The 27,348-nt window shown below is 43.8% G+C and overlaps 1 protein-coding gene across 4 annotated transcripts in view; it reads right to left on the bottom strand.

Moving 5' to 3' along the window:
• Positions 1-27,348, bottom strand: part of mef2aa (myocyte enhancer factor 2aa) — a 56,458-nt gene that overhangs the window by 9,273 nt on the left and 19,837 nt on the right. For 2 of the 4 annotated variants that reach the window (XM_085913995.1, XM_085913994.1), the window contains exons 2-6: positions 15,627-15,896; positions 12,628-12,831; positions 3,423-3,554; positions 3,218-3,352; positions 1,638-1,851 (exon numbers count right to left, since the gene is read on the bottom strand). In XM_085913995.1, the coding sequence (XP_085770121.1) occupies positions 1,638-1,851; positions 3,218-3,352; positions 3,423-3,554; positions 12,628-12,831; positions 15,627-15,680 (739 nt within the window). In that variant the 5' untranslated portion in view covers positions 15,681-15,896. The remainder of the gene's footprint in view (positions 1-1,637; positions 1,852-3,217; positions 3,353-3,422; positions 3,555-12,627; positions 12,832-15,626; positions 15,897-27,348) is intronic. The other 2 variants (XM_085913996.1, XM_085913997.1) reach the window with 2 other exon arrangements.

Raw genomic sequence — 27,348 nt, 5'->3', positions numbered from 1 at the left:
CGTGTCGATTGTTTTGCTCCATTATTGAATGGCACACTGGGGTATTGATATAAAATTAGACGGGAGCCGCAGCAGATGGCTAGCGAGAAAACAAAACAGAGGGAAATGTATTTGTTCCTCGACATTACGCACGGCGGCTTGTGAGACGACATCGTGTAAGAAGAAAAACATGTTCCCGGTAATTAAATGAGTCACCACTTCTCCAAAACAGGGAAGCTGCTTGAAAGTGGACATTAGTGAAATAAAAAAATAAAAGGATGGCAAAAAAGGACAAAAATAAAACCACCATTAAAATAAGACTATCAGGAAAAAAAAAAAAATAAATCACAAAAGTTGCATAGGTGAAAATAATAAAAATAAAAACAAAATTTAAAAAGTAGTAAAAATACAAATAAATATAAATATATATATAAAAAAAATACAAATAAATAAAAATATATAAAAAATAGAAATAAAAAAACAAAAACAACTAAGTCTCCAAAGTTGTGCAGCACTTATTTTTACAAAGAAGCTGAGGCCCCTATTTGGCGAGCTGAATGGCAGGCAAAGAGTTAAAATCCCACCTGCCAGTGCCCCTCGCGCAACACATTGCAGCTATGACAGGCTGTCCGGTCATTGTGTACTGAGGACTTAGAGGGATATCATGGCCTGAATACCTCCAGGGTTATGCTGCTCTGGCCATCTTACGGAGCCCTAGCCAGCCTTATATGGCTTGTGAGGGTAGAAGCACCTGTCAACACGGGGAAGGAAACACCATGGGGGGATTCTTGGGGGGGTGGGGGTTAAAGGAAATGCTGCGCTTACTAACCAGTTCCAAACTTGCACACGTGTGTAGAACAAGCACATCACATAGCAACCCCCCCCCCCCCCCTCACTCGTCTTGAACCAATCACAGATGGATCACGCAAGCATCCAGCTCGGGTGCTAAGCAGGAGGTCCGGTGGGCAGAGCTACAGAGAGCATCTAAAGCTCTTTGGGAAGGACTTACCCGCTGGGCCCGAGCCCACGCCGCTTGGCTGCCACTGAGAGCTCGGCGCTATCAAGTGGGCCACCTAATGAGTGATATGATTAACCATCTGCACAAAAAAGAGCAGCGCATGTGTTGAGGGGGTTCTAGACGAGATGTGATCATCATGTCGTGTCGATTTATCTTACGGGTCTGTAAAAGGCAAGGTCTCTCATATCAGTATGCCGTGGAGGGGGGACAGAACATCCAAGGGAAGGGAGACGTATTAGGTTGTTGAATTATGGCAGACTTTACACCAGGGGTTCTCGCCCACTGAGTATTTACCAACTCGAGCATGTGGGCCGGGAGCCCAGAACCTCCTGACTAAACTACCAGAACTTGAGACTTGGAGAAAGAGGAAAAAAAACAACCAACAAGTATGATGCATAATGGAAGGACACTTGTGCGACAAAGTCACGTCGGAACGAGGCATTTCACGCCTTGCTGCGTGTATTCATATCATATGCGGTGTAGCTAAAGCCATCTGGACCCACAGCAGTCATCCCAGAATCAGAAGACTCAAAAACAAAAACACCTAGCAAATGCAAAAGTAATTCCACCCGAAAAAGTCTGAGAATTGTTCTGGGTGGTGCCTGGTCGGTTTATGACAGCGGGGTCGGCATCAACTAACCTGCGCTGGTGGGCCTCTGGGGGCCGGAACCCGCCGCATTCCTATGCAAGGAGGCCTGCGGAAGGGACAGCATCCCGTTGTCGCCGAGAGAGGCCGCGGCCGCCGCTAAGCTCTGGCCGCCCAGAGTCACGCCTCCCGACTGGTACATGGCGTTGGGGTGGGATACGGGCACGGCCACGTGCATGGAGAAGTTCTGCTGGGGCAACGCCGTAGGCTGCGAGAGGGACACCAGCACACACAGATGGATGATTACACACAAATGCAATCCAAGGCCTGATGATTATCATCAGTGGTTTTCATGGTATTAGCAAGTGAGAGCTGACACAAATTCATGTAACAACCTGGCACATGTGACAGGAACAATAAAATCCACATAAACATTTGCATCGTCATTTACAATTTTGTACCGTCAAGATGCGGATTTGACAGTAATTACGATACATCAAAACATTTGGTCAGATATATTCAGGTTAGCCCCAAATGATTCATCTGCTAGCCACTATTGAGTAGTATATTTTTTTTATTTAATTTTTTTTCCTGATCCTGTTAGCTTAGCAAATAAAATTTTAAAGGAGAAAAAAAAATTCCAGTCAAAATAAAACTAATGACACTACTTGGGTTTTAAAAAAAAAAAAAAAAAAACTGTAAAATTCACCTAATTTATTGCACAGTAAAATTTTGCAACTATCGTTAAAAAAAATCGAATATTGTATAAAATAAAAATAATCTTAGTGTTTTGCCAATGTCACAATTTCAAGCCACTAAAAAAGTTCCTTTGAATTGAACATTTATCCTGCATATGAATCACTTTGGGCTATAAACACACTTTAAAGAGTAAATACAGTCGACAGAATTTCAAAACAGACAAGTTTTGTAAACAAAACCCCCCCAAAAAAAGTCATGCATTTCGGCATCACTTTGGCATCGCAGTGGTCGGCGCAACAGGCTCAAGTTTTGCCTTTTTGTAGCATCTATGCGTGCATTTGTCAACATAGCAAAGACAGATCGGGACAGCTACAAGAAAGGTGACGCGTTTAGTGACCACGTGCTGACTGCAAAGCGGCAATGACAACTGGGTGTGTCAGTGATTAAAAACAAAATGAGTACAGCCTTCATCCAGTGGGGTCAGTCGGTGCATTATTTCAACTTTGGTTAATGGCAAAAGTGGTGCTCTTCAAGTCATGAACAAAGGCACATGTGATAAGATGACACAAATTCCCCAAAACAAAATGGGAGCTGATGTTTAACCCTCTTGTTTGTTTTTTTGCTACACCAGAAAAATATCCATGGGTCAATGTGACGAGCTAATTACAAAATTTGCAAAAAAATTTCAAAAATTTGGTGTGATCTTATCAAGGTGCTCTTACAACTCATTTGCAGCACAAATCAATACAACAATCCAGAAGTGGATGCGTTATGTTTTTTGTTTTATAGAAAGCAAATTTCTGAAAAGAGATTTTGGCCGGGTTAACAAAAAGAGAAAAAAAAAAAGTTAAATGAACAAAAAAATAAAAAGAGAATTTTTTTGTGGCACACAAAGCCAAGCAAAAAAGAATTTTGTCTTTTTTAACAGTACTTACGATTTTATGATTTCTCATCATATTATCAAACTCCTCATTAATTTTTTTATACTTTTCTTCAGTGTGAGGAGTGAGGATATACGATGCGTCCGGGTCCGGGCTATCGCAACCTCGGTGTTCTTTCTTGTTTAGCGCCTGCAGTGAACATCGACATAGAGACAAACCATCAACACAAAACAGCAGGGGACAGGAGGAAAGTACTTACACCGCAGCGCTTGTACATTAAATCGCTCTCTTCGCTTAGTTTGCCGAAATGGTCGTCGGGGAGGGGGCTGTGCCCGAAACAGTCGTCGGGATCGGGGCTAGCACAGTCATTATGGCCTTTGTTTCTTAATTTCTGAAAGGAAGATGCACAATTGGGGAAATAAACACAAGACAAGACGAGTTATGTCTCGAGCTTTGCAGAACAGAGTAAACAAGGGGTTAATTATATGTTTTTTAAATATCTATCTATCTATCCATCCATCTATCTATCCAGAGTGGATACTTTGCACTATACAACAAATAATCCAACAAATTCAAAAAAATATATTAAAAAAAAAACGCATGTTGCACCGCTCCTCATTATGGCTGTGAATAGCAGCGCTAACAAGGCTAGCTGACAGCATGTGACAGCTTGTGATACAGCAGCGGACGTACATCAAAACATGATTTATGGCCACCTCTCAAGGCTCCTTTATCGGACGGCCGCAGGCCCGTCGTGGCGAGCCGCTCGTGCCAGGCGGGCCGCCGGGGGATCGGGAGGGGTGGGGGGTGGGGGGGTTGAGGATGTAGGCCTCGTGCGTGTACAGGAAGGTCGCTGACTCGTTCGCGTATCAGGGTCACGGTGAGACCACCCGACACACACTAATGAGACCTCACTCTTGGTTTCTTGTCTCGATCGCTCGGCAGAATGATGAAATGTGTGTGAGAGACGCGGAAGGAATGGGAGTGAGTGTTGTTTTGGGTGAGAATGCGCAATTTTGGTGCCAGCGCAACGGGGAGGAGCGTCGGAGCGCTTGACAGAACCGTGACAGCGGACCTCATCTTTGCTAACCTCCACGGCGCTCGCCCAAAGCTCACTTTTTACATTTTCCAAAGATGCCAAGAAACCATTTGAGGAAATTCCTGCAAAATATTGAAAGCAGATTTTTTTTTAGGCTTTATCGGGGGTTCTGCGTTTGTTTCTGTTCAGCTTTGGTCTCCAGACAGCCAATTAGAGGTCTACTGAACTCAAAAGATACTGCAAAAAAAAAAGAATAGACAAGATGTTCCCAATCCCACCCAGCTCTTCCCGACTAGAACGTCCGCAATGAGAAGACGAAAGAACCGGGCCGCGTAATAACCGGGTCTCACTGAACCGCACGAGCAATCCGACCGACATGGTACAAAAAGCGGTGACATTCCTCCGGTTCTAAGACAACGCCTTGCTGCTTCATTTCCTGTTTACCGAGCAAAGGCACTTTTATAGTCAGCCCTCCTTTAAAGGCTTGTGTGTTTTTTCTAGCCGTCCGCTATGCACTTTCTTCTGCCAAAAAGTCTGATGTGAACCTGCACATTTAAAAACACCATCCTACTCATTATGGGAATATCTCGGTTGTGCCGGTCCGGGGCTCCTCTTTCCGAGCGCACACACTCAGGCTTGAGCCTTGTAGGGAGGGCTTGACAGCAAAGGAACAAGATACAAGGACAAGCAGTTGTGCAAAGACATTCAACATCAATCACGCTAGCACGTATCTTTTAAAACGTTATATAAAGCCGGGATTGAAGGTGGCGCATGTGCCAGACAGCTGCCGAGCATTAGTTTATCAATGAAAGAGTTCCATCCTAGTCCATGTGGGTGACTGACGGCTTCAGGGAAGTAGGGGGGGGGGGGGTTGGGTGTGCCTGTAAATCTTTGCCGAATGACTTGGCGTGTTCTGCGTGTCACGCAGTGACTGCCCACAGTTCCCAGTAAATGGATCAGTCAAGCAGCACATGGCCAAACAGGTGTCGCACCTCCCAACACCTGTCAGAACCCGGCACCATAGCGACTCATCTCAGCTGTGCAGACATGACCATAGAAGGAACGAGTTGAGGACACCAGAGGAGATCTGAACCCCCCCCCCCCCCCGAGAGCATCCTGCATCTTACACGCAAAAGCTACCCAGCACCATCAATACGTAAACAACATGGCCGTTACGGAGCATACCTCCTTTTGCCAGCTCGGCTTTTTTTTTTTGCAGATGCCACGTCTGTTAAGACATCTAGCGCAACACATGGTGGTTTGGCTCATTGTAAAACGTCGCTTAGTGACACCACCTGCTGAGGCCACCTGCCGAGGTCACGTCGATTTCTAATGACATTCCATTCCGCTTCCATTCCACAGTGGCTACGAAACCCAAATTTGTACTGAAGCTACCTAAGCTAACCTACACTAGCCTAGTACAAATCACGACTGTACTGTTATTAAATAAAAAATTCTAACACATTTTCTAAAATGACCATAAAATGGCAGTCTTGTTTTTATTTCTTGAGACTTTGTGTCATCTCATGATGGATGTGCCCATCAAGTTTCATTTTGCTCCGTAAACCTCAGCGTTGACTTTTTTGAACGATTCAAAGCAGTACAACTATATTTCTTCATCTGCTCCTTAAGTGGTCCTTTCAGACCCTTAAGAGTCTTTTAAGATCCTTTCACCCAAGGAACGGCATTTAAGGCAAAGGGAGAAGAGGAGCATATACCATTGTGGTTGCATAATAAAAGGTGATGAATTGTTTTGGGGTTGTGGAACGGAAAATCAAGTTACAAGCTAGGTCATGGAACTAATTAAGCTTGTAAGTCAAAGTAGCACTTAAAGAAAATGTTGCGACCACAATCTTTAGCGGGAAGGTCTGCACTTATGCGATAGCCTTTTTTAATCCGGGCGTGATCAGAAAAAAAAAAAACACTGGCTGATGTTCGGCAGCCTTTAACCCATCGGAGCCAAGAATTGGCCCCTGGCACGGGAGCCTTGTAAAGGTAGCACGCTAATCCTCATGACATCACCATTGTGTCCGGGCGGTTCCATCTAATGGGCTTATCAAAGGGCTCCTTTGAATGCGAAGGCACTCGGAAATCAGCAGCTCGGGAGGCAGCTGATAGGAGACTTTTATCTTGCCAAGGAACATTGGCATGCTTATATAACACCTTAAGAGACTTTCACTCCAACCATGTTTCAAATTCTCCCCGCGGCACTGTTGTCCTCACTTTAGGGGAATTAAAAAAATAAATAAATAAAAAAGCCTATTTAGTTTTTTTATTTTAATATAGTCTTTGGGCTACAGCGTCTCAAGGCCAATCTTAAGAATTTTTGGCTATTACACAACAACAACAACAACAACAAAAACAAAATTGCCAGACATCTCGCTCAATCTCGTGGTGCTTACGCATGACTGAGTTGGACTGATATCAGGATATGAGGTTGGAGTCATATCCTTCCTTTTGGCTCGCTCTATTGTCTGGATCGTTAGTGGCGAGGAAGCGCTATAGGAGGGGCCAAGAATGCAAACGTTTAAATGTCATGACCGATGACTCCAAAAAATTCAAAGATTGCTATCTTTAGGCAAAGATCTTTAGTAGGGACGGCGAGTCACTACTACTGTCCAAAGAGGTTTTATATGCTGGAGAGAAGCTAAGATTCAGCATTTCAGTGGAAAAAGGTCAAATTGGCTAACGGCGGCCATCTTGTTATTGCTTGACAATTGCCATTTACTGTACCTGGGTTTGATCAACGGTTAAAAGGCAACTGATTTGACAGTGGACCGCGAGAGGCTACGGCTGCTCTGAGACCGTGGTGAACGATGACTGATGCGACAAAGCTATTAGCTCCCGCAGTCGCAGAGCGTAATCATCGGCCTGAGTATCTCCAGTGTGAGCCGGGAGGGAATTCAACTGCAAATGAAAGACAAACCAAAGTCATCAGGAGAATGAGATCAGGGACTGTGTCAGAGAAGAAAGAAAAGATGGTTTACAACCAAGTTGAGTTTCTACAGCGGCGTCACGAGCCAAATTTTGTACGCTGGGATCGACGTTTCAAAAGAGCAACATTTGTATTTTTCAATTTCAACCGTTTTCCGCCATCTTTCCTACGCTGGTCATTGAATGGCTCATTAGTTGCCAGGCCTGTTGAAACCGTACCCCCCGCCCTGAACTCCAATCCTTGCTGGCTTCTAAAATATTCATAAGGACAATTAGGAGTTCCGATGAAGTGAATATTGTGAGCCGCTGTTGGGCAGCAAAGAGGGCAGGAAATGCCAGCAGGACGTCTGTTCCGCAACACTCTACACCCTGACCGCAGACCCGGAGTCCTCATCAATCTGAAGCAACCTCCGTTTTCTGGCTCCGGTCGGTCCAAGTTGCTGCGGGGGGGGAGGGGAGTGGTGGCGTGGTGCCAGCCAACCCATCCCAGCGGGCTTTGCTCCGTCCTCGCCCCTGGGCAGGAGGAGGTTGGCTACGCAGCGGGAACACCGGGAGGAGGGGGGGCACAAGGGCGAGCGGGTTGTTGCTAACTCAAAAGGCACCGCGGTGTATTTCAGCACCTTGCTGAAGGTCGGCGAAGAACACAAGGGTGGACTCGGGGCTCGCAGTTTAATGATCTTTTAACAGCTTCGCTAACGTCGCCGCCGCCCAGCTAGAGCCAATCAAATTAGGTCAGCCCGATCTTGACCTATTTCATGTGGTTCATAACGCGGGTTTACGAGCGGGAAACGTTACGCAATTAATTCCCACCATCCAACAAGAGCTGCTTTACAGTTTGGTTCAAAATCTTGCGTGTCCTGCTTTGTAAACAATACAGAACCACAGACATCCATTGTCGACACCGTCGCATGCTGTTCGGAGTCGTGGTCAATCACAGTACCGAAACATGACGACGCAAGAACCAAAAACAATCAATGCACTGTAACTTGGGGATACAAAAAAAATTGTGGTTGTTCGATTTCAAAATCTGGAGACCGATTCAAGTGATTACTTCACACTTGCTTATCTTTGACTCAATAAAAAACATCGCCGCGTGAATCAGTCATTTGTTTTTCCTTCCAAAAATAAAAGCTGTATTATCACAGTTATGAAAAAATAGCCCCGCCCCTTTTTTCTTTTAACAATATTGCATTTGTTTCATTGCAGGGGACACAACATTGTTTGTGCAAGAGAAATAAATTTAAAAAGTTCCACATCAGACTACTACATACTCCGAGAATTAATCATAAACTCATAAACTTGCTTTAAAGAGGACATATTTTCAAAAATGACTTTTGAATTGATCACATTTCAACTGAAACTTTGATCTGGCTGATTTGATTTGGCGATGTTTTTCGCAAGTTATATTAGCCACGAGCGGTATCAGCTTCATATTTGAAGACAAAAAACGATCCTACACGAAGTATTCGCGTCACTGCTACAAAATATTTGGAAGATGAAAAGAAAAAAAAAGCCTCTCAGACTTGCCTTGCATCCTTTTATTCTGCACTTTGCAAAGAGAGACCCTCAGTGTGAAATGAGACATATGCAACATCATTGAGTACTGACGTCAATGAAGCATGATGTGTGCCAAAAAGCAGAAAATCTCTTGGCAGTATCCTGGTAACAAGCATAATAATAGAGAGTGAGGCACCACGGAGTAAAAAAAATAAAGAAATAATAAAATACAGTTCACAAGGACTATTATAACTTAGCAATTGCTCCTTTAGCAGGCCTCTTTGTGGGCTAACCACATGAACAATCCAATGACTTGTCTCATTGCCCTCAGATACTAACTACATTGGAGGCTGATGATTTTTTTTTTTCCACTCAAAGACCAAAGGAAAAATGAGACCCTAAGCCCAAAGTGACATTAGAAAAAAAAACTCATGACAAAACCATGAGCAAAGCCAAGAGAAAACACACCAGGCGTCCAAGTACGACAACCTGTTAAACTACTTAACATTGCCTTGAGATACAAGTAACGTTTTGAGATACAAGCCCTCATGCGGCCGATTTTCATCTTTCTTCCTCTCCATCCGCAACAGCCTCCATTTCCGTTGAGCCACCAGCACTCGGATAATTGATCAATCATACTAATTGAAGAGTCCGGACAGCTAACCCACCGTAGCAGATGTGCCAATTTGCATTCATTAAGCTAGAAATGAGCCTTAATCACTGTAGCGCTCAGGTTTTTGATTGACATTCCAAACCTCCGCCCATCACCGCCACCATTTTTAAATCATATCAAAATCAAATAAAAGGCAGCTTAGTGCTTGGAAAGCCAAAATGTGGCTGACATTCTGTAACGGTCAGAATTTACATTTTGCGTTGAATGATTTATAAAAGTCCATTTATCACAAAGAAAAAAAAAAAATTGTTGATGGCAATCTTGATATGGAAGCTAATGGAAGCTGCCTGATAATTATATATTCATTTCCTCCGTCATGTGAGGGGGAGGCTGGTCTTTCATGAAAGGAGAAAGAATTGTCCATTTCTTCCCAAAGGAACAATGGCCGGGCCTAGTTATTATGAAGCAAGATAAGGCAAAAATTTCCCTATGAATGATGGCCGCTTGTTTACGTTCACAATTCATCAGGAGAGAAGACTGACAAGTTAGCCAAGAAATGCAAAAATCTTTGAATAACACTGAAGGCCACGACAGATCAGTAAATTGGGGTTTAGGTTCTATTTGATTACAATTTAAAGTGTATTAATTGTAAAATGCGACCTAGTGCCGATTTAAATGTTTTCCCCCGTGACGTACGAGCATCCCACCGTGTCGGCCATGACAGTGTGAGGTTAAAAGTAGAGCGAGGGCAAAATCTCATTACCTCCACACGGGGAGAGAACGAGGGAGTGAGAGAGGGTGGGAGGAGTGAATATTATTAGATTAATGTAATGACTAGCTGCAGCGTTTTCATTTGTGGCATAAAAAGAATTCAATAAGAAACACAATTGGCCCAGTGGTGTTAAAACCTGTCATGAGGGCTTCCCTGCGTTTGGGACAAAACCAAAAAAAAAAAAAAACTGAAAAAATATGTCTTCTGAGAAAACTGCCTCGCTACATAAAAAAATTCTAAGAACTCTTTCCAAAAAACACTCATCTTGGAGGTCCGTGACTTTTTAATGGTTCGGATAACATTCCTTAAAATCCCGACGTGGCTTACCTCGGGTTGGCACACAAACGCATCATCGGTAAAAAGCAGACTTTTTTTTATTCCATTCAAAAACGCCAACGTTGACAATTGCTTTTCGACAAATATCGGCGCGTCACTTTGTGTTGTCACGGTAAGGAAAAACGCAATCAGCAGGCTAAGTTTGAATAAAAATAAAAAAACCATTTACAAACTAAGAGTCTGCCAGCAGTCCAGTCAGCCAAAATGTGTGGCTGATTATTCGTGTGGGGGGAAAACAAAAACCTCAAAGTCTGGACAAGTGTTGTACAACCGACATCAATCAAGCGGGAAAGGAATTTCCCTTTGTACTGTATTACATTGAAAATGGGCCAAAAACTGCGACAGCCCACTCCACTCCATCCTCAACCCCATCTTTGTTTCTGGTTTGATGAACATATCGACGTAGATTTGAGTTTACGCTCATCCGTTATCGCTCACAAAGGAAAAAAAAAAAAAAAGCCGACGGCTTGGCTTTGGACTCGGAGCCAAATGTGAGACAAAGTCCACGGTCCTCTGCCGGGTTATCAAACTGTGAGCCAGACTCTCAAGCATCCATCTGTGGAAAACATGGAGGCATGTTCTCCCACGCTGTACGGTTATCTGCGCATGCTAGGCAGGAATGTTTTTATTCAGTTTGTCACCAAAGGATGATCATTTGTGTGAAAAGTCTGGACACTACGACCCGGCGGCCTTCTTTCTGCAAACAGGCACATGATTGTTAAAAAAAAAAAAAGGTTTAACACAATAAAAAAATTTAGATAAGTGTCCAGGAAAAGTACTCTCATGTGAGGCTCATTTCTCTGGACAAATTTGGATTCTTGTCGTAATTGCGAGTGGGGAGCTGGCTTAAAAGTCTGGCGAGAGGACAACCTTTCAAAAGTCTATCGTCCACCTTTGACAGGGACGAGAAAAACGAGGTTGTGCCTGGGGGATGCTCTGAAGTGGAATGGCGGGGTTACTTCTGCTCTGCTTCTTCACTTCTGAGCACCCAACATGTAGCCGGTAGGCAGATGGGGGATGGGAGGGGCGGGGGAGGGGGGGGGTGATTTGTCCGGGACAACGCTGCCTTGTTGTTGCCCCTTTTGTGAAGCTTCCTTGAGTAGCCCCGAAGAGCTGCAATCAGCTATATTTGCTCGTGCATGAGAAATCTTGCTTTAGTGATTGGACCTGGCCACCAAAAAGCAATGATTTGCCCACTTAATACCACTCAACGACCCCGAGAATCAAAGATCTTTTATTCAAATGAGCTGGGCCCATGTGTCCGATTTGGGTCGATTATCGGACGATTGTGGGTTTTACGTGATGGAAGAAAAATCAAACAGTTGCGACTGATCTAAAAGTCAAGTCAAACTAGCGTGTGATGGAACTGATGAAACTTTTATCTTCAAGTAAAACCGAAACAAGCACAGAAAAAGACATTTATGGTCACTCTTACGTAAGCAAGGCATGTGCTTATTTATTTTTTATGCAGGTGAGCCCTGGCTTTTTTTTTGTTTTTTTCTTTGCTACTGGCCCCCGATGAAAGAGTGACTGCACGAGTCTTCCCGGTTTGCCAGAGTGCACTTGGCTGCAGCTCTGCCAAGCAGGTAATTCACAAGCAGCGGCAGTGGCGGCATGAATAAAAGATAATGGGCCACAGCTGACTCTTGTGTGCTACATGTAATGTCTCTAATTTCAGTAAAAGCCATTCATGAGGTGACAGATTTCCTCCCAATACCCGCTAACTGGCGAAAGAAAATTAGTACATTTAATGCGTTCATTTTTTATTTTTTTTTCCTATCCAATTCCCCATTTTGTCCATCAACTCAGAATAAGATCTCCCCTTTAACTCAGTTTAGCCTTTTGGCAGAGTCTTCTCTGCGCTGGCAGAATGCCACAGCCAGCCATTATACGTCGGGGGAAACTTTTAAAAGGCTCAGCGAGCAAATGCTGAATTTCTATTATACTTAAGAGCCGCTGAAAACGCACGCTGAGGACATGTCAGCGACAACACGGGACGCTATCTTTCGGGAAACGGTTAGCAGATAGGTTTCCTCCAGCAGTTGGTGGACATGAACTTATCAGGGAGCGCAGACATGATGTGACCTATACTGAAGAAAGGAACTTTCACATGTCTGCCGTATGTCCAAAGCGTTAGCAAAGCACTATTAGCCGCTTAATGGCTGTTAACGAGAGGCCTTGAACCCGGAACCAAAATGATTATTCCGCATTTAGCTAGCTGAGAAATAATTGAGAATATTCGACGCACCTGCCGACAAAAAAAACAGACTCACCTCCACAATGTCCGAGTTGGTTCTGCTCTCGTGGGGCTCGTTGTACTCGGTGTACTTGAGCAGCACTTTGTCCATGTCCGTGCTGGCGTACTGGAACAGTTTGTTGGAGCTGTTGAAAATGATGAGGGCGATCTCGCAATCGCACAGCACGCTCAACTCGTACGCCTTCTTCATCAGGCCAAACTTTCTCTTTGTGAAGGTGACCTGATGGAGAAACAGAGCATAGGTTATTGTCGGGTATTGAAAATTATTTATGTTGTCCGCTCGAAAGGATGGCGCTGGTCCAAAATGTCTAGTTAAGAGGTCAGGGCAAAGATGCGGAAGTCAGCGAGCTGAGTCAGAAGCGTCCATACATTACTGTAGCCACTGACGCCATATACGGAAAAGCTATCTGTGTAGCGCAGCACAAGCTTTGTAACTTGAGCCCTCAGATGGGACATCGGGTCATACATCATTCCAGCTGGTAATGGAACCGCCCCGCCCAAAAAAATGCCCCCCCCCCCCTCAAGCAAACTGACCATGTCTTGAATCTCCGCAGTTCTGTTTTTCTGGACGCATGTTACTACACTGTCATCCCAAAAAAAAAAAAAAAAAACATTTAGTTTTAAAGTATGTTTCAGAAACCTGAACTGTTTTAAATTGTGGGAAAAAATTCTCATTTTATATAATAATAATAATAACAATAATGATTGATACATTCATTAAATAAATAAATTAAATAAATATATTATGATATATTATTATCATAAATATTGACATAATAAACCCAAACTATTACCTATGGCCAATATTTTTTTTTTATCTTTACACCAATATCACCCAAAAAATGTAAATGTTTCAAAATGATCACAGTGAATTCGAGGAATATTTTCTTCCGATATTTTTTTTTTCATAATTCAGTCTTTGACTGTCACTCTGATGATGGCCTGAAAGCAGATTACCATATGAAAGCAGACAAGCGGACGTGTGCAGAGACCAATATCGGGACAGATTCCACCTTCCACCCCTCGCCCTTCGTACTCACTCATCTGCCCGTTGGCCTGTCAGTTTTGTTTGCTCAACCTAGCGGAACGGGGTTGAGAAGGGGCCAGCTTCACGGGAAGGGAAAAACGATTAACAAATTGTCCGCTCTTTAGCAGATGAACTGTAAGCGGAAGCCAGATTGGGGAGTCAATGATTCTGGGATTTTTACTCTTTGACAAATCATGAAAAATGCTACAACAGCAACAGTTGTTGCCTCAACACACACACACACAGTTGGTGTGTCACTTAACGGGTCTATCAATGTCATTCCTCGGGCGGAGGCGCCAAACAAGACAAACAAGACATCTGGGGCTGTGATTGCAGCTGTGACTGGGCCATGGCAGAAGACGCCAGAGTTGCTAACACCTTGGAGGGGTGAGGAGCTGGAAGCCTTATTAGAACCTCGTGTCAGTCCCGGTGGCAGACACGCCGATTGAGATGCAGCGAGAATTGAAGAGAAGAGGAGACAAAGGGAGGTCTAGCACCAGCTGGCAGAATGACCTTGGCCCCTCTGGCTGCTGTAGTGCGCAGTCCATAGTGGCTGTCGGTCTGGATCATCTCTGCTGGAGACAGCAAAGAGCCCCGAGGATCACCATGTGGACAAATGAGGATGCAAAGGTCTTGTCCTGTGTGGGAATGCCCATGGAACGGTGTCCTGAATTGATCTTGAAGCGAAATAAACGCCTGCCACTTAAGTTGGAGAACAAAAACTACTCAAATGTGAAGATTTTTGCCTAATTGAATCTTGAGGCCAAATAAGGGTCAGACCTAAAGACCAGTTTACAGTCTCTTAGATACCATCTGGCACTACTTCTATTGGCCACTCGCAAAGGTCAATGAGTGAATGAGAAGAATCAAGCATCGCCGAGACCGGTCGTTTTCCAGCATTCGTCGACAATCAGGGTGACAATCTGGCTTGATGATTAGTGATCAGCTGGACCGTCCAAGTCTTAGCTGCATCCTAGCGTACATCACCTCAAATCAACGATTGTATTCTACAGCGAGAGTCGTATTGTCCTCACGCATTTTCTGCAGAGTCAGCAAAACCAAGCAAACGCTAACTGCCTGAGCGTTGATGATAAAACAGTAAAGACTACTGGGACATCAATTGCCCATTTTCTTTCTTTGTGACTTTGGAACAGTCCAGGTTGGACTCAAAGAGTTCCTGACCAATCGAGGGTGTTCCGAAGATCTGTTTGGTATTTTATTTCCGATGGAGTGAATACTATCCAACTCTGCGGCTAGGCCAGACGAGAATGACCGAGGAGAAGGATGTTCTGCGCCCCAATGACCCGCCCTGCTAAATAAGAGGCTGCTGCGGTGCTGCGGCTTCTTCTAATTGCTACCAAACACATTACAGTGATGTGGGGGGGGGGGGGGGGGGGGGGTCAGGCCTACTGCCAAGGTCCCAAGTGGCGGGTGGTGGTCTGACTCCCGTTGCCACTCCTGCTGCCTCATCAATTTTTCTGGACATAATTGCAGGGTGGCAGGGGAAAAAGAGTCTGTAAATATGACAAAGAAATGTCACGGTCCTCAGTGAACCAGATAAGACTTGGGGAAGGGATGTCTCTTTACATCAACGCAAACAAAGACAGCTGCTGGACTCTGGATAGAGGTAAGGCGGGAAGGGAGCTAGGAAAAAAGCATTCTGATGACAGGCACACTTTGGAAATTGCATCAGCGCCATACCGAGTACATTAAGAGCACTGAGTCCACGCGGACCTCCGTCAACTCAAGTATTTATGTTTTATCTGACCGTACGATTTACTGGCCATCAGGTCTGGATACGGAATCTTGACCCGAAACCCACTCGGACAGACTTCAGATCACTAGCAACCCTTTTTATAATTTTGGAAGAACATGCCAACTTCGTACAGGAAGGCCAGAACCGATTCGAACCTCAGAACTAGCAAGGCGGATGTTCTAACCACTAGTCCACAGTGCCGCCCAATCAAATTTAGAGTTCAAACGTGTACCTGTCTGTTCCTTTCATCCATGATCCTGGTGATCTGTATCTTCTTCCGCCCCATGGCTCCTTGTCCTTTTTCCCGTCTCTCTGACACTTCACCGACAATATTGGAAATCGAAGACGCACATACACACACACATACGCGCACACTCACACACGCACGCACACGCTTCACGTCCAACGCTTTCCTAGCACATTGTGCAAATCCTTCTTCTGCTATGCACACTTTCGCTGGTCTCCACGCACCATATGCTCTTCAGCAGTCACCCGGCACAATCTAGAAAAAAAACAAAAAGAGACGAGTGAGCAAGAGAGAGAGACGAAACACAGTTAACATGACACTCTGTAATGTCTCCTTAGGCACTTCAAAGCACAAATGTCTTCTGTTCTCAATGTCATTCCGAGTATGAAACCCACATGTCCGGGGCCTTAGCTCCTCATGTGAGCCACAGATGAAGTCAATGAAAGACAGCCAGTGACAGCGGGAGAACATTTGTAAACGGCTATATTGCCATTTTTCAGAAAGAATAAACAACATCAACAAACAAGTCAGAGGCTAAAAGATGCCAATTATTATTATTATTATTCCAACCATCTTTCGTTCGGGGTTATTTACGATTTAATATCAGAAGCAGTTGTTAGATAGCTAACTAACGCGTGCTTGTGCTAGCATCTACCACAAGACAATTTTCAGTGTTATAGTCACATTTTTGAAAAATTTTTAGATTAACAGTAAGAGAGTATGTTATCATTTCAAATGATTAAGCACATCCACGGAAAGCATTTATGCTCCGCTTGCAAACACAGAGCGGTGACATTATATTGACCTTCCCCAAGCTGACCACCATGCCAACTTTGCTCTTAAGATGATTAAGACAGCGCCCAGTCCCAGGTCGACATCTCTCCAAGTCTCCTGGGCTGCAAAGGAGATCACGGGGTGGGACTATATGAATATATCAATATCTATTTTCACATGAAGGTGTAAACTGGCCACAGTTCCATTGGGAAAATCCATGTTTGTCCCGAAAAGAAGAATTATCGCCCCCTGCCCTGGAGGCACATTAATCACATATGGCGAACTGATAAAATTGTCGACATTCGCCCTTTGGGGCGCAAATGTAGAAAGGTTAACAACTGCGTCAATTAGAAGCAGTTAGTAGTTGTGAAGCAAGCAAGCCAGAGGCAGAATTGGCAGTGTCAATAAAAATGCGCTTTTTCCGGTGGCACGCAGTCATTAGGGCTTACAGATGAGCTGAAATTACCATGTCTGGTTTTCTGGATCAGGGCAAAAAAAAAAATCGCCCAGTGAAGGGGGGTAGCAAATGTCATGAAAATGTGTGAGCTTGATGTTGATCTCGTACCTATTAAATTGAATTACGATTAAAGACTCAAAGCTTTATCAAGACATTAAGTCTGTTTTGGTAGTGCGGTTAGCTAATTTGATGAACCCGACCAAATACATGAAATCAATAATGTTGCTTTTATTCGTACTTGCCTTGAACAAATTAGTGTTTTTTTCCTCATAGTAATTCAAAGAAGTCAACATTGGTGCTTTTTTTCATACATAATCCTATGAAATAAAAACAAATGCTTATGCGAGAGTGAACGAGAAAAATTTTTTATCAATATACTAAACAATTTACTGAACACCTGTTCATGGCAATGATGTTAAATGGACCAAGCAGAAGCTTCAGGTTCCGTGCCCAAGAGCCACCCTTAGCTTTGGGCTAATTTTTTTTTTCCCAGTGTGTGCAATAAATTGAGAGTGTTGCACACCTGCTGTCTGAATTCCCTCTCAGCTTGTCATTTCACATCGGTGTAAGAGAAATGTCATGGCAGCGTCCATTATGCCTCCAGTCTTGAGCTGTCCCGCTGTGACAGCCGAGATAATGATGTGCACATGCTTGCATACTCCATTTGCAGGTACGGCTATTCTCGCATTTGGCATTTGCCGAGATTTCCTTGATCGGCCACCGAGGGGGATGACGATTGGTCAATTGACTCATTTTGAAAGGCATCTTACATTTAATTGAAAAGATTTGAGAAAAAAAAATTAACGCCAGTAGTGTGAGTCTACTGATTTCCACTAACAACCCAGGCTAAACTTAGACTGAAATGACAGGTTTTGAGTCGGATAAAAATTTTTTTAGGAATACCAAACAGTACTGCTTGGTGGGAACATCAGCAGATTTCTCCCCAAAAATGTGTACGGAGGTGTGTGTGGGTGCAGTCTGAAGCCGTTCCTGGGAGAGGAAATCATAAGAAGTGTAGCCAGCGAGCCCAGCTCGCGTTACAGTTGGGGGATTCCAACCGCTTATCCTCACAATCCAACGGCAGGCCTGGAGTAGACAAGATTCCACTTCCTGCCCGTCCACTTCCTGTTATTCTTCGGCACGTCTGCTTGTTCTCCGCAGTCAAAGGGAAAAATCTAGAGAGGAGGGAAGGGAGTGACCACCTCGGGGACACCCTTCCCATCTGAGCGCCGTTGTGATGATTAGTGTGAGACTAAACAACCACAGTGGGGTTCATCTCTGGTGGCTACGCTTCGTCGGCTTATTATGTTTACTGGAAGCTTCATTAAACAGGCTCGGTGACGTGCGCCAGCTTACAATTGGTTGCTGGAGACCTTTCCCTCGATTTTTTTTTTTTTACTTTCCAAAGCACTCATCTGGTTGGTTACATAAGAATGAATCACAGATATGCATTGGAAACATTTTCTATGAGTGTTGCGGGTGAGCCGATACCGCCCACACCTACGGGCAGTTTGGAATCTTCCCTGAAAACGTTTAAGTTGCTCATCTCGGACAATTTAGTCTTTGTGAATCGTGAGCCCCCTTTCATGCCCCCCCCTACCCTTCCACCTCCACACACACATTGTCAGTTGTTGTACCTGTAAATGGGGCTGTTGGCCTGAGGGGAGCGGAGGCAAGCCAGCCCTTTCACGCCACACATCGACACCCCCCCCCACACACCTCCCATTTTGTACGCTTATCTCCCTCTCCAGTGGTGAAAAAGAAGGATTGTGGCCCCTGCAGCATCTCTAGTGTTAATGTCTCCTGATGATAATCTGGCGGAGGGGGCTTGATTCCTCAACAACAAACAACCGCTCCCTGTGCTTCTTTTCAGACGTGATTTCACTCCTTTCACTTTACTTTTTTTGATGAGCGCTTGTATCGATATCAACTGAGACTCAGTTGCCACGGCAACTAATGGGACTTAATTAATAAACGAGAGCACAAAGAGCAAAAAAAAAAAATTTTGGTTAATTGAAAAATGTGGAGGGAGAGCTGGGCAATATGACCTTTCCAACTGAGTGGGGAAGTTATAAACAAGAGTTCATGGTATGTCTTTAAATTTAAATACAATTTGAAAAAGTATCTAAAACAGACGCTTCCAGGACCGGAAATTGAAAAGCGATGGAAGGTCACGGCGTATCTTCCTCGCTTTACTCGATAAAGTAATATGTATCCACCCCACAGTCGGATTGAGCCTAAAAGAAAAAAAAAATCAATCAAACGGCGTATAAAAATTTATAGTTGAAAAGGAGAGTGTGACCTAAACCAGCGTGCACGACCAAACGGCGGCGTAGCAGACAAACAGGGAGTGAGTGGTTAATCTGCCACCATGACGACCATGGCGGCGGCTCGGCCCGAGTCTCCGATGACCTAGCTGTAATCCCTCACTGAATCAATGCAAGTTCAAACAATCCTTCATGCTGCTCGCACCTAGCGCAAGCCGGGGAACGAGCCAGACGGGAAGCTACTTATCACCTAGCAAATGACATCAAAAGGAAGCGAAAACCTCACAGGACCTGAGAGAAAATGGTTCAGCAGTGGCCGAATGACACTGCTGTCTTAAAAAAAAAAAAGAAAAAAAAGCTGCAGATCATTTCCCCCCCCAAAAAAAAAAACAAATCTAAAAACGATGACGACGAATAACAACCAAATAGGACATAGTACGCTGACAGTGCGAGCGTGCAGACATCTCCATCTCACTCTAGCGCAACTGTCAGGGGAAGAGAGGACTATGCAAGGTGACTTTGACCGAGTGCCCTGGGGTTTCATGAGAAGACGACACCACATTAATTTCATGTCTCTTTTGTAACTGACTTAGTACCACCGAGCAGCGTATTGGGCAAAAAAAAAAAAAGAACCTGAAGCTTGAAGGTAAAGAGATGCAGTGGAAGGTTATAACAATGAATAATGATAATAACATTTAAAAAATTATTTCTCAGACAATTTTAAAAAATGTATATGACAAAAAAAGATATATTTTTAGTATTCAAAAACAATATTTCAGGTAAAAAGCTTTATAGATTTACATTAATTTGTCCCATAGCAGTATTTATTTAACTTTATCTCAGAGTGGAAATCATTTGAAAAAATGGCCGATTATATATACAGTCAAAAATCTAAGATAAAAAAAAAATCGCATTATCTAAATCCATGTGCACAAGACTTAACTAAAATGTCAACACAACAACCAAATTTGTACTTTCCAAATATCTCAATAACAATCAGAGTACCCATCCTCATCTTAATCCGGAGCTAAAATTCATTTAGAAGCCATTATTTATTGATCTTATTTCATTGCTTGTTCCAGTCACTTACCCCTCCCAACATTCCATATTAAGAAAGAGAAATTACATTTGCCTCAAACTTTTCCGACACACTTCCCATGTCTGCTAGGAGGGGTTTCAAGAAATTGAGACTCCGAGTCAGATGTGGAAAAAGATGCCTCGACTACGTTAACGTGAGGGAAAGGTGGCAGAGGGGAAACGAGACTAAAGAAAGGCAGCATCCCGCACCCGTGCCATCCTACCTCAGAGCCAGTGTGTGTGTGTGTGTGTGTGTGTGTGTGTGTGTGTGTGTGTGTGTGTGTGTGTGTGTGTGTGTGTGTGTGTGTGTGGTAATATAATTACTGCTGGGACACTTCTATTCCCAATGATCCATTTGCGTCAGTCAGGTTCTCGTGGCCCCGGCCGATGAATGCGTTCTCAGTTTTCTCAAGGATAAAGAGATGACCCTCTCCTAACGGTGGGATCTATTTCATGTGGAAGAAGCTCGTCTCCTTCTCGAAGAGGTAAATCCCTGGATGGAAACTTTTAGCCAACTACCGAATGACGACGTCTTTGATGGCGAGCTACGGTGATGATTTATGGCTCATTAAAAATGAATGCAAATGAGAAGTCAGACACACGGCTTGTAGCGTTTTCCTCAACTTGCCCCACTTTCTGTCTCTTTTTTTTCAGCAACGCACAAAGCCAAGCGTCTGGGTTTTCTTCAAAACAAACGCTGGATCATCTCGAATCACTTTAAGTCACAGATCAACATGAAAAATCTTCCGTCTATCCCGATGACCACATGGGCCGTCTGTCGAAAGGGATCGCCGTGATTTTTGACTTTTCCTCATGTTGGTTCCGCAAATCCATTCAAAGAAGTCAAACAGAAGTTATCAAGTACTCCGGAAATGAGAATCACTTCTTTAATCCAACGATAGAATCAATCGACAATTAATCGCGCCACTGTGAATAAATACCTCAGTTTGCCATTTTGAAAAATTCAATAAAAATCAAGTCGCCATTGACAAAACCAAATCTAGTCAGTAGTGTGTGATGTATTGCTACGGCTAATCTTTACTGCTTATCAATAGCATTTCTGCATCATAGTTTTGAGATTCAGGGTGTGTTTGTTGATTAGAATTCATTCCAAGACGAAATTCTGCGTGTTAATTTGTCATTATATGTCCTGAGATTGTTAACCAACTCCAGCGTGAGTATTAGGTTTGCCACTTGAGCCTCTTAGCTTCCATTCCTTGCTTGTCATGCCATGTCCAGTCAATGATGACGCAAATCACGTTAACAACATGGGAATGTCCCTTTTAACAAGTTAATGCCTTAACATGGTAGGCCAGAAATAAACTAAGTAATTGGGTGCTACCGCATTTACACAGTACAAGGAAACTGACATACAAAATTTTGAGGTTACATGATGCGGTTTTATCGAGCCGGAATAACAATCTGGATTCGCAATGGCCACTAAGACGGTACCTGTACATGAATTCCTGAATAATAGGTCATGGATTAAAGTTTTAGGACCCATATCTAAACCAATGGAAGGTCGACACGATACAAATTTTATTTGTTTACAAGTTTTCGGCTATCATTGTGAAATCCAAGTCGGCCACGTCTGTCTATCATCGGACAGACTTCCCCATTGGGGAAAGGACGATAATGCCAACGCCGCCATAGGGAGCGACGGTGCCCGACGCTCCGAGGCAAGAAGGCCGCGAGCGAGCGAGCGAGCTGTGCTACGGCAGCCTTTTGATGTTGCGCTCACGCTGCAACTCCGAAAATGGTAAACAGCCATGATGAAGTGAGATCTTCCTCCGGGGGGGGAATCCGCGGATATTAGAGGGATGTCATGCATAATGCGTCTCAGCAAACTGCACGCCGTTTACGCCGATCTCATCAAGATTAGACTCCGATTGCAGATATTTGTGACTTTCACATTTTTTGATATGCACTGGGCTGTTTGAGTAAAAGCCCCCCCAAAAAAATAGACAACAGTTCAGAGAAAGTCACTGTCCTCTTTTAAGTCCTTTTTTTTTTTGCATGGTTGTAAAGGAAATAAAACGATAGTTCTAAATATTTGATTTTCTCTTCCCATTTTTATCCTCCACTTGATGCCTCTTTCAACGTGGCGTTGCATAAAAGCTTTATGCAATCTGGCCGACCAGGTTGGTCCACCGTGAGTCATATCGACACTGAACTGGACCAGCTCAACCGGCAATGATGTTTCATTTTCGAGAAAATAAGTGCAGCTGATTTTTTTTTGGGGGGGTGTAAGTGGCGCTTGTTCACACAGGTTGAGTCAACCCTCAAAAGGATCACTGGTAAAGTTTTGAATATGAAATCTTGGTTTCCAAACCTCGGTTGTTGTTTTTGCACTTAGATATGTTATTTTAAGAGATCACATTTTTTTAAGCCGTATCACACTTTTTTTCCTAACAACTTCTACAACCAAGATTTTTTCTTTTTATCTTGATATAATTGTGTGGGAAATTCCCACAGTCTATTTAAAGTTCTTCCTTGCTTGCATCACACAGATGAACCAGTTTCTTTTTTTTTTTTTTTTTAATTCCGAGTAATTATCAGTTAAAGGCGGCGCTGACTCCAATTTAACATCTGTGGGTAGAATTCTGTTCTACTACGGGAGCCACAGACTTTTTCTTGCAGTCCCCCCCCCCCCCCCCCCCACACACACACACACACACCCGAATCAGATGATGCTATCTCACTATCACATGAACACTGTGTCCAAACACCATGATAAAGAAAGATGGAGTGAGACAGAGACAGAAGGAGCCAGAGAGAAAGAACGAACGAAAGAGAGAGAGACAGAGAAAGAGAGACAGAGACAGAGAGAGACAGAGAGAGACAGAGAGAGAGACAGAGAGAGAGACAGACAGAGAGAGAGACAGACAGAGAGAGAGACAGACAGAGAGAGAGAGAGAGAGAGAGAGAGACCCCCACAGGCCCTGCTGCTTGACTTACTAGCAATCTCTGTCAAGCTGTTAACTGGTCAACTCTGATCTGCAGCCCATGAACAAATAACTACTTGACACCCCCCTAAAATAAAATAAAAATAAAGACCCCATCCCACTAAAAGCAGCTACAATCATCTCCCCGCAAATGTCTGCATATATTTCAAATTTCCAGGCAGACGGCTTGGACACGTGCATGCCAAAAGGACATCCGCCATCTGATGTGATGGCGGGGCCACCGATCGCTCGCTGGCGAAGAACCCGACATCATTTTCACCTCGACGGGCAAGCAGAGGCGCAATCAGCGGGCAGACTCCACACCTCGCCACAGAATCACGTAGAGAGAAGAGCAACAACGCAAACATCCAATCAGAACCCGAATTGCTCTCTCTGAACCGTGTCCTCAGTTTATGGACTGCGGGTCGGACCCGGGCCGTTCGACTGGAGTGCGAGCGTGATTGCGGGGGTCGTCGCTTCCCTTTTTTGCTATCGTAATGCCTGGTGTGTTTTGCTGAATAAGGCCGCGATTCGGCTTACCTCCCGCCGCCTCCAGCTGTCTTGGTTCACAAGGCTCCTCAAACAGATGAAAAAAATAAGAACGCGGCATGCCGCGGCCCTTCCTGTAGGGGCTCCGACTCTTCCCATAGCTACTGGATCGGACTCGCGTACGAACAATCGGTTTGTTTGTCTACTGTTAGACAAATATGAAATATTGCTTTCCTGTGACTGAAATAGGGCATTGAGTTTTGTTTTTTTCTTTAATCGTATTGCTAGTTCTGTTCAACGTGACCACAATAACAAAAGATGTACTTGGAATTGGACAAGTGGTTCTTTTCTACGAGTCCATCAAAATAGGCTGACTCGGCCATCGCTCGGAACTCGAGAGGACTTTGTAGAAACGTTTTTCCATGCTCATAATGCAATTGTTGATCTACATAGTCGGTCGGGCATCAGGAGTTCAATACATAGAGTATATTAGTCATCATGGGAATCTTTTGATCTGGTAAATTAGATTGTAATATATTCCTTTGATTTACTGTATGTTTTTTTTTTCTTCTTCCAAGTCTCATTTAAATTCTGTTTAAATGCAACTCAGCAAACACACGTCTTGTTCAGAGAGTGATTTTCAATGATATCAGTCAGTCACCAGTTTTTATGACTGATGTGAAACCTTACAGGCCGCAAACATTTCGGCCTTGCTGGTTTGGAGTGAACCCACCAACTCTTGCAAGTGATGCAGAGTGTGATTGTGCGGTTCTTCATGCACAGCCCAGAAAGCCAAAGTGAGTGGAAGTGACATCTCACAAAGGTGCTAAATGACTTTGCAAAAGTCATCACCTCACGTAAGTTTCCACCACAAGTCAAAACAGAGAAAGTAACTATGCGCAAGGAAGGACTTTGAGAACTGATCCAAGCAAACGCCGAAGTCCGGTCCGGACCTTGTGTCAGGACCGTTTGAACCAAAATAAAAAAAAATGACAAGCTTGGGCGGGCTTTGAGCTGCTTTGCCCTGCTCAGCAACACACGTGCTGAGTGAGTCGAAGCCAAGGGCTCACCAACAGCTCTCGATCCATAGAAGGATAGTTGAAAGGTCGCCGCTTGCCGTCTTGCTGTACAAACAGGGCCTCATTCACTCACGTCAAGCGATTTTTTTTTTTTTTGCACAAACAGAAAAAAAGGGTGGGGGGGGGGGGCATTGAAGACTTCCTTGCTAGCAAAGCTTTTAGTGCTAGGACACACAGCACACATGGTGACCCATTTAGCACAAAACCAAAATTGTAAATTATAAATATGTTCATATAAATTATTGTTTATCATCAAGCGGCGGGAATTATTCTATATGAGGATTATTGAGGGGTTGGTATTTTTTGGCGGGGGGGGCAATCGCGTCCGGTAAACGGCATTGTAAAACATTATCTGCCAGGCTCAAGATTCTGCATGTGACCTCCAGGTCTCACAGTAGAACGCTGAAATCTCCATATTGATGATGGCGCGCCAATAAACAATGACTCATGTTACCAAATGCTTTCTCAGTCAAAAGGGGAGGGGCATTCACTGAGCAACCTCTCCTGATAGTGAAAATAATTTTGATTTAAAAGAAAGAAAAAAAAAGAAGTTGAGAAAATACATTGCGTAAACATTTCAACAGACTGGAACTTTTTTTTTTTTTTTTCAATTGACCAAGTCAAGGTTTAATTTAAAGTATGGACAAGTTTGGTGTTGGACTACAATGACAACAATAAAAATATTTCTTTTTCAATCTTTCTCCAGTGCCCTTGCACTCTCTCACACGGAGAGAAAAACAGGGGAGAAGGTCTTTTATCAGTGTGTGTTAAAAACACGTTTTCTCTTTCTGACAACCGGCTTTAATTGCAGATCCGACGCGCCCACGCACTCCACATTTGCGGTGGAAGGAGAACGCTGAAGCGTCGAGATTAAAGTGGGGACTGAGTGCGCTGAGAGGACGTTGCAGCTGCCCTCTTCCTCGCACATCCTCCATCTCCCTTTCGATTAGGAACTCGGGGGGGAAAAATGCTGACGAGTTCCAAATGCACCTTACTAGAGACCTATGGGATTTTCATAAACTGTCCAAAAAAAAAAGAATATTTACATCATGGAAACATTACGGGTCACTGAGGTTAGACCAACAACTCGTGCACGAGTCAGACGCGGACGACAGCTCGATCAGATGCACTAACACAGCTCATAAATTGTTCAAATGCTTCTTGTCCGCAAATTACGCATCAAAGATCACGTGACGCGGATTATGAGCAACATTATCGCTGAGGCCCCGAGGCGACGCGCGGGCCTTAATGACTGCAAATTGGAGGCTGCTTCGCTTGCTTTGCCATCATAATCGAGCGGCAAACAGCCGCTAGCTGCTTCGCCGTAACGGCCATCGTGACCAAAGACAAATACCAGACGACTACGATAGCGTCGCACGACTCGCAGCTGGGAATTGGGAATTCAATACAGTTGAGCTAAGCTTGGAGTTGGCCCAAGACTTCCAATGAGAAGTTTGCATAGCTTTCGAGTGAGCAGATGAGCTAACAAGATTTTACAACGCTACTAGAAAACAAAAGTCCCAAAATGCATTCTTTCTTTATTACTTCTTACAATACACCCTCAAACCTATGTTCCACTAAAAAAAAGCAGCCAGATAGTCCTGACTTTCCAAAGTAAATTAATAATAACTTCAATCTGGCAGCATTTTTACTTCAAGTGCTCACAGTTGGCAGCGAATCTCTTAGCGAGTCGAAACAACAACGAGATCAACAAGACCAGAAGCGATGTCAACTTGCATGCAATGAGAAACAATGAATGCTGTCAGGTTTTCGCCTGGCTACGTGACAAAAAAACAAAAACAATAGCAAGCGTGCCACTATGGGGGAGGGGGGCGGGGGGGAAGCAGGTGCTGGAGACTGGGCACATTTAAGGCAAAGGTTTGAACTGTCAACTTTTTTTCTTATCATGATCCACACATCAAGTGGTTTAGAAGCAATTGACTGTGAAAGTGTAAAAGTTGAACCATAGCAATAAAAATGGAAGTAATGACTAGTTTTACTGAGTTAAGAGAAGAAAAATGTGACTTTTTTTACGTCTAAAAAAAGAAAAAAATCTAAGCAGGAGTGCAAATCATCTGTGCTGACAACTTGCATGCACAAAGGTGATCAGCATTGTTTAGACACGCTGTACAAAACGTTCAAAAAATCTATGGGGGGCGGGAAATCACATAATAGACTAGTTAGACTAGTTTAGGAGGAGTAATCGTGAATATTAAGTTTTCTCTTGTCTAAATAACATGAACACGCCAATTGTGCATGGAAAAAAAAACAGGTGCTGCCATGGTGATTGGCACGGTGAATAAGACATCGATCATCAAAAAAATTGGGCAAACTTTAGCCAAACGGACTCAAATGTCCACTTTAATCAGGTTAAAGGGGTTAGAACTGTCAACTTTCCCCTCGTTTTAGGAGCAAATGACAGGTAGAATTGTGACGTCCTACAAGCAAACCGTTATCAGCAGTGTTAAGTAAGCGTTTGACATTTTTTGTCAGTGAAAAGAAATGTTACTTTTTTTTTTTACGTGTTCCAATCTCGACGAACCACTATACTGTACTATACTGTACGCCTCCCTCTGGCGTTACCAACTCGCCCTCGTCAGCCACGGCCGCCTTGCAACA

The sequence above is a fragment of the Syngnathus leptorhynchus genome, chromosome 6 (genome assembly GCF_054491065.1).
Source record: "Syngnathus leptorhynchus isolate UIUO chromosome 6, UIUO_Slep, whole genome shotgun sequence".
Classification (NCBI taxonomy): Eukaryota; Metazoa; Chordata; class Actinopteri; order Syngnathiformes; family Syngnathidae; genus Syngnathus; species Syngnathus leptorhynchus.
Note: the sequence above shows the minus strand (reverse complement) of the source record. Positions and strands in the feature narration are given on the sequence as shown.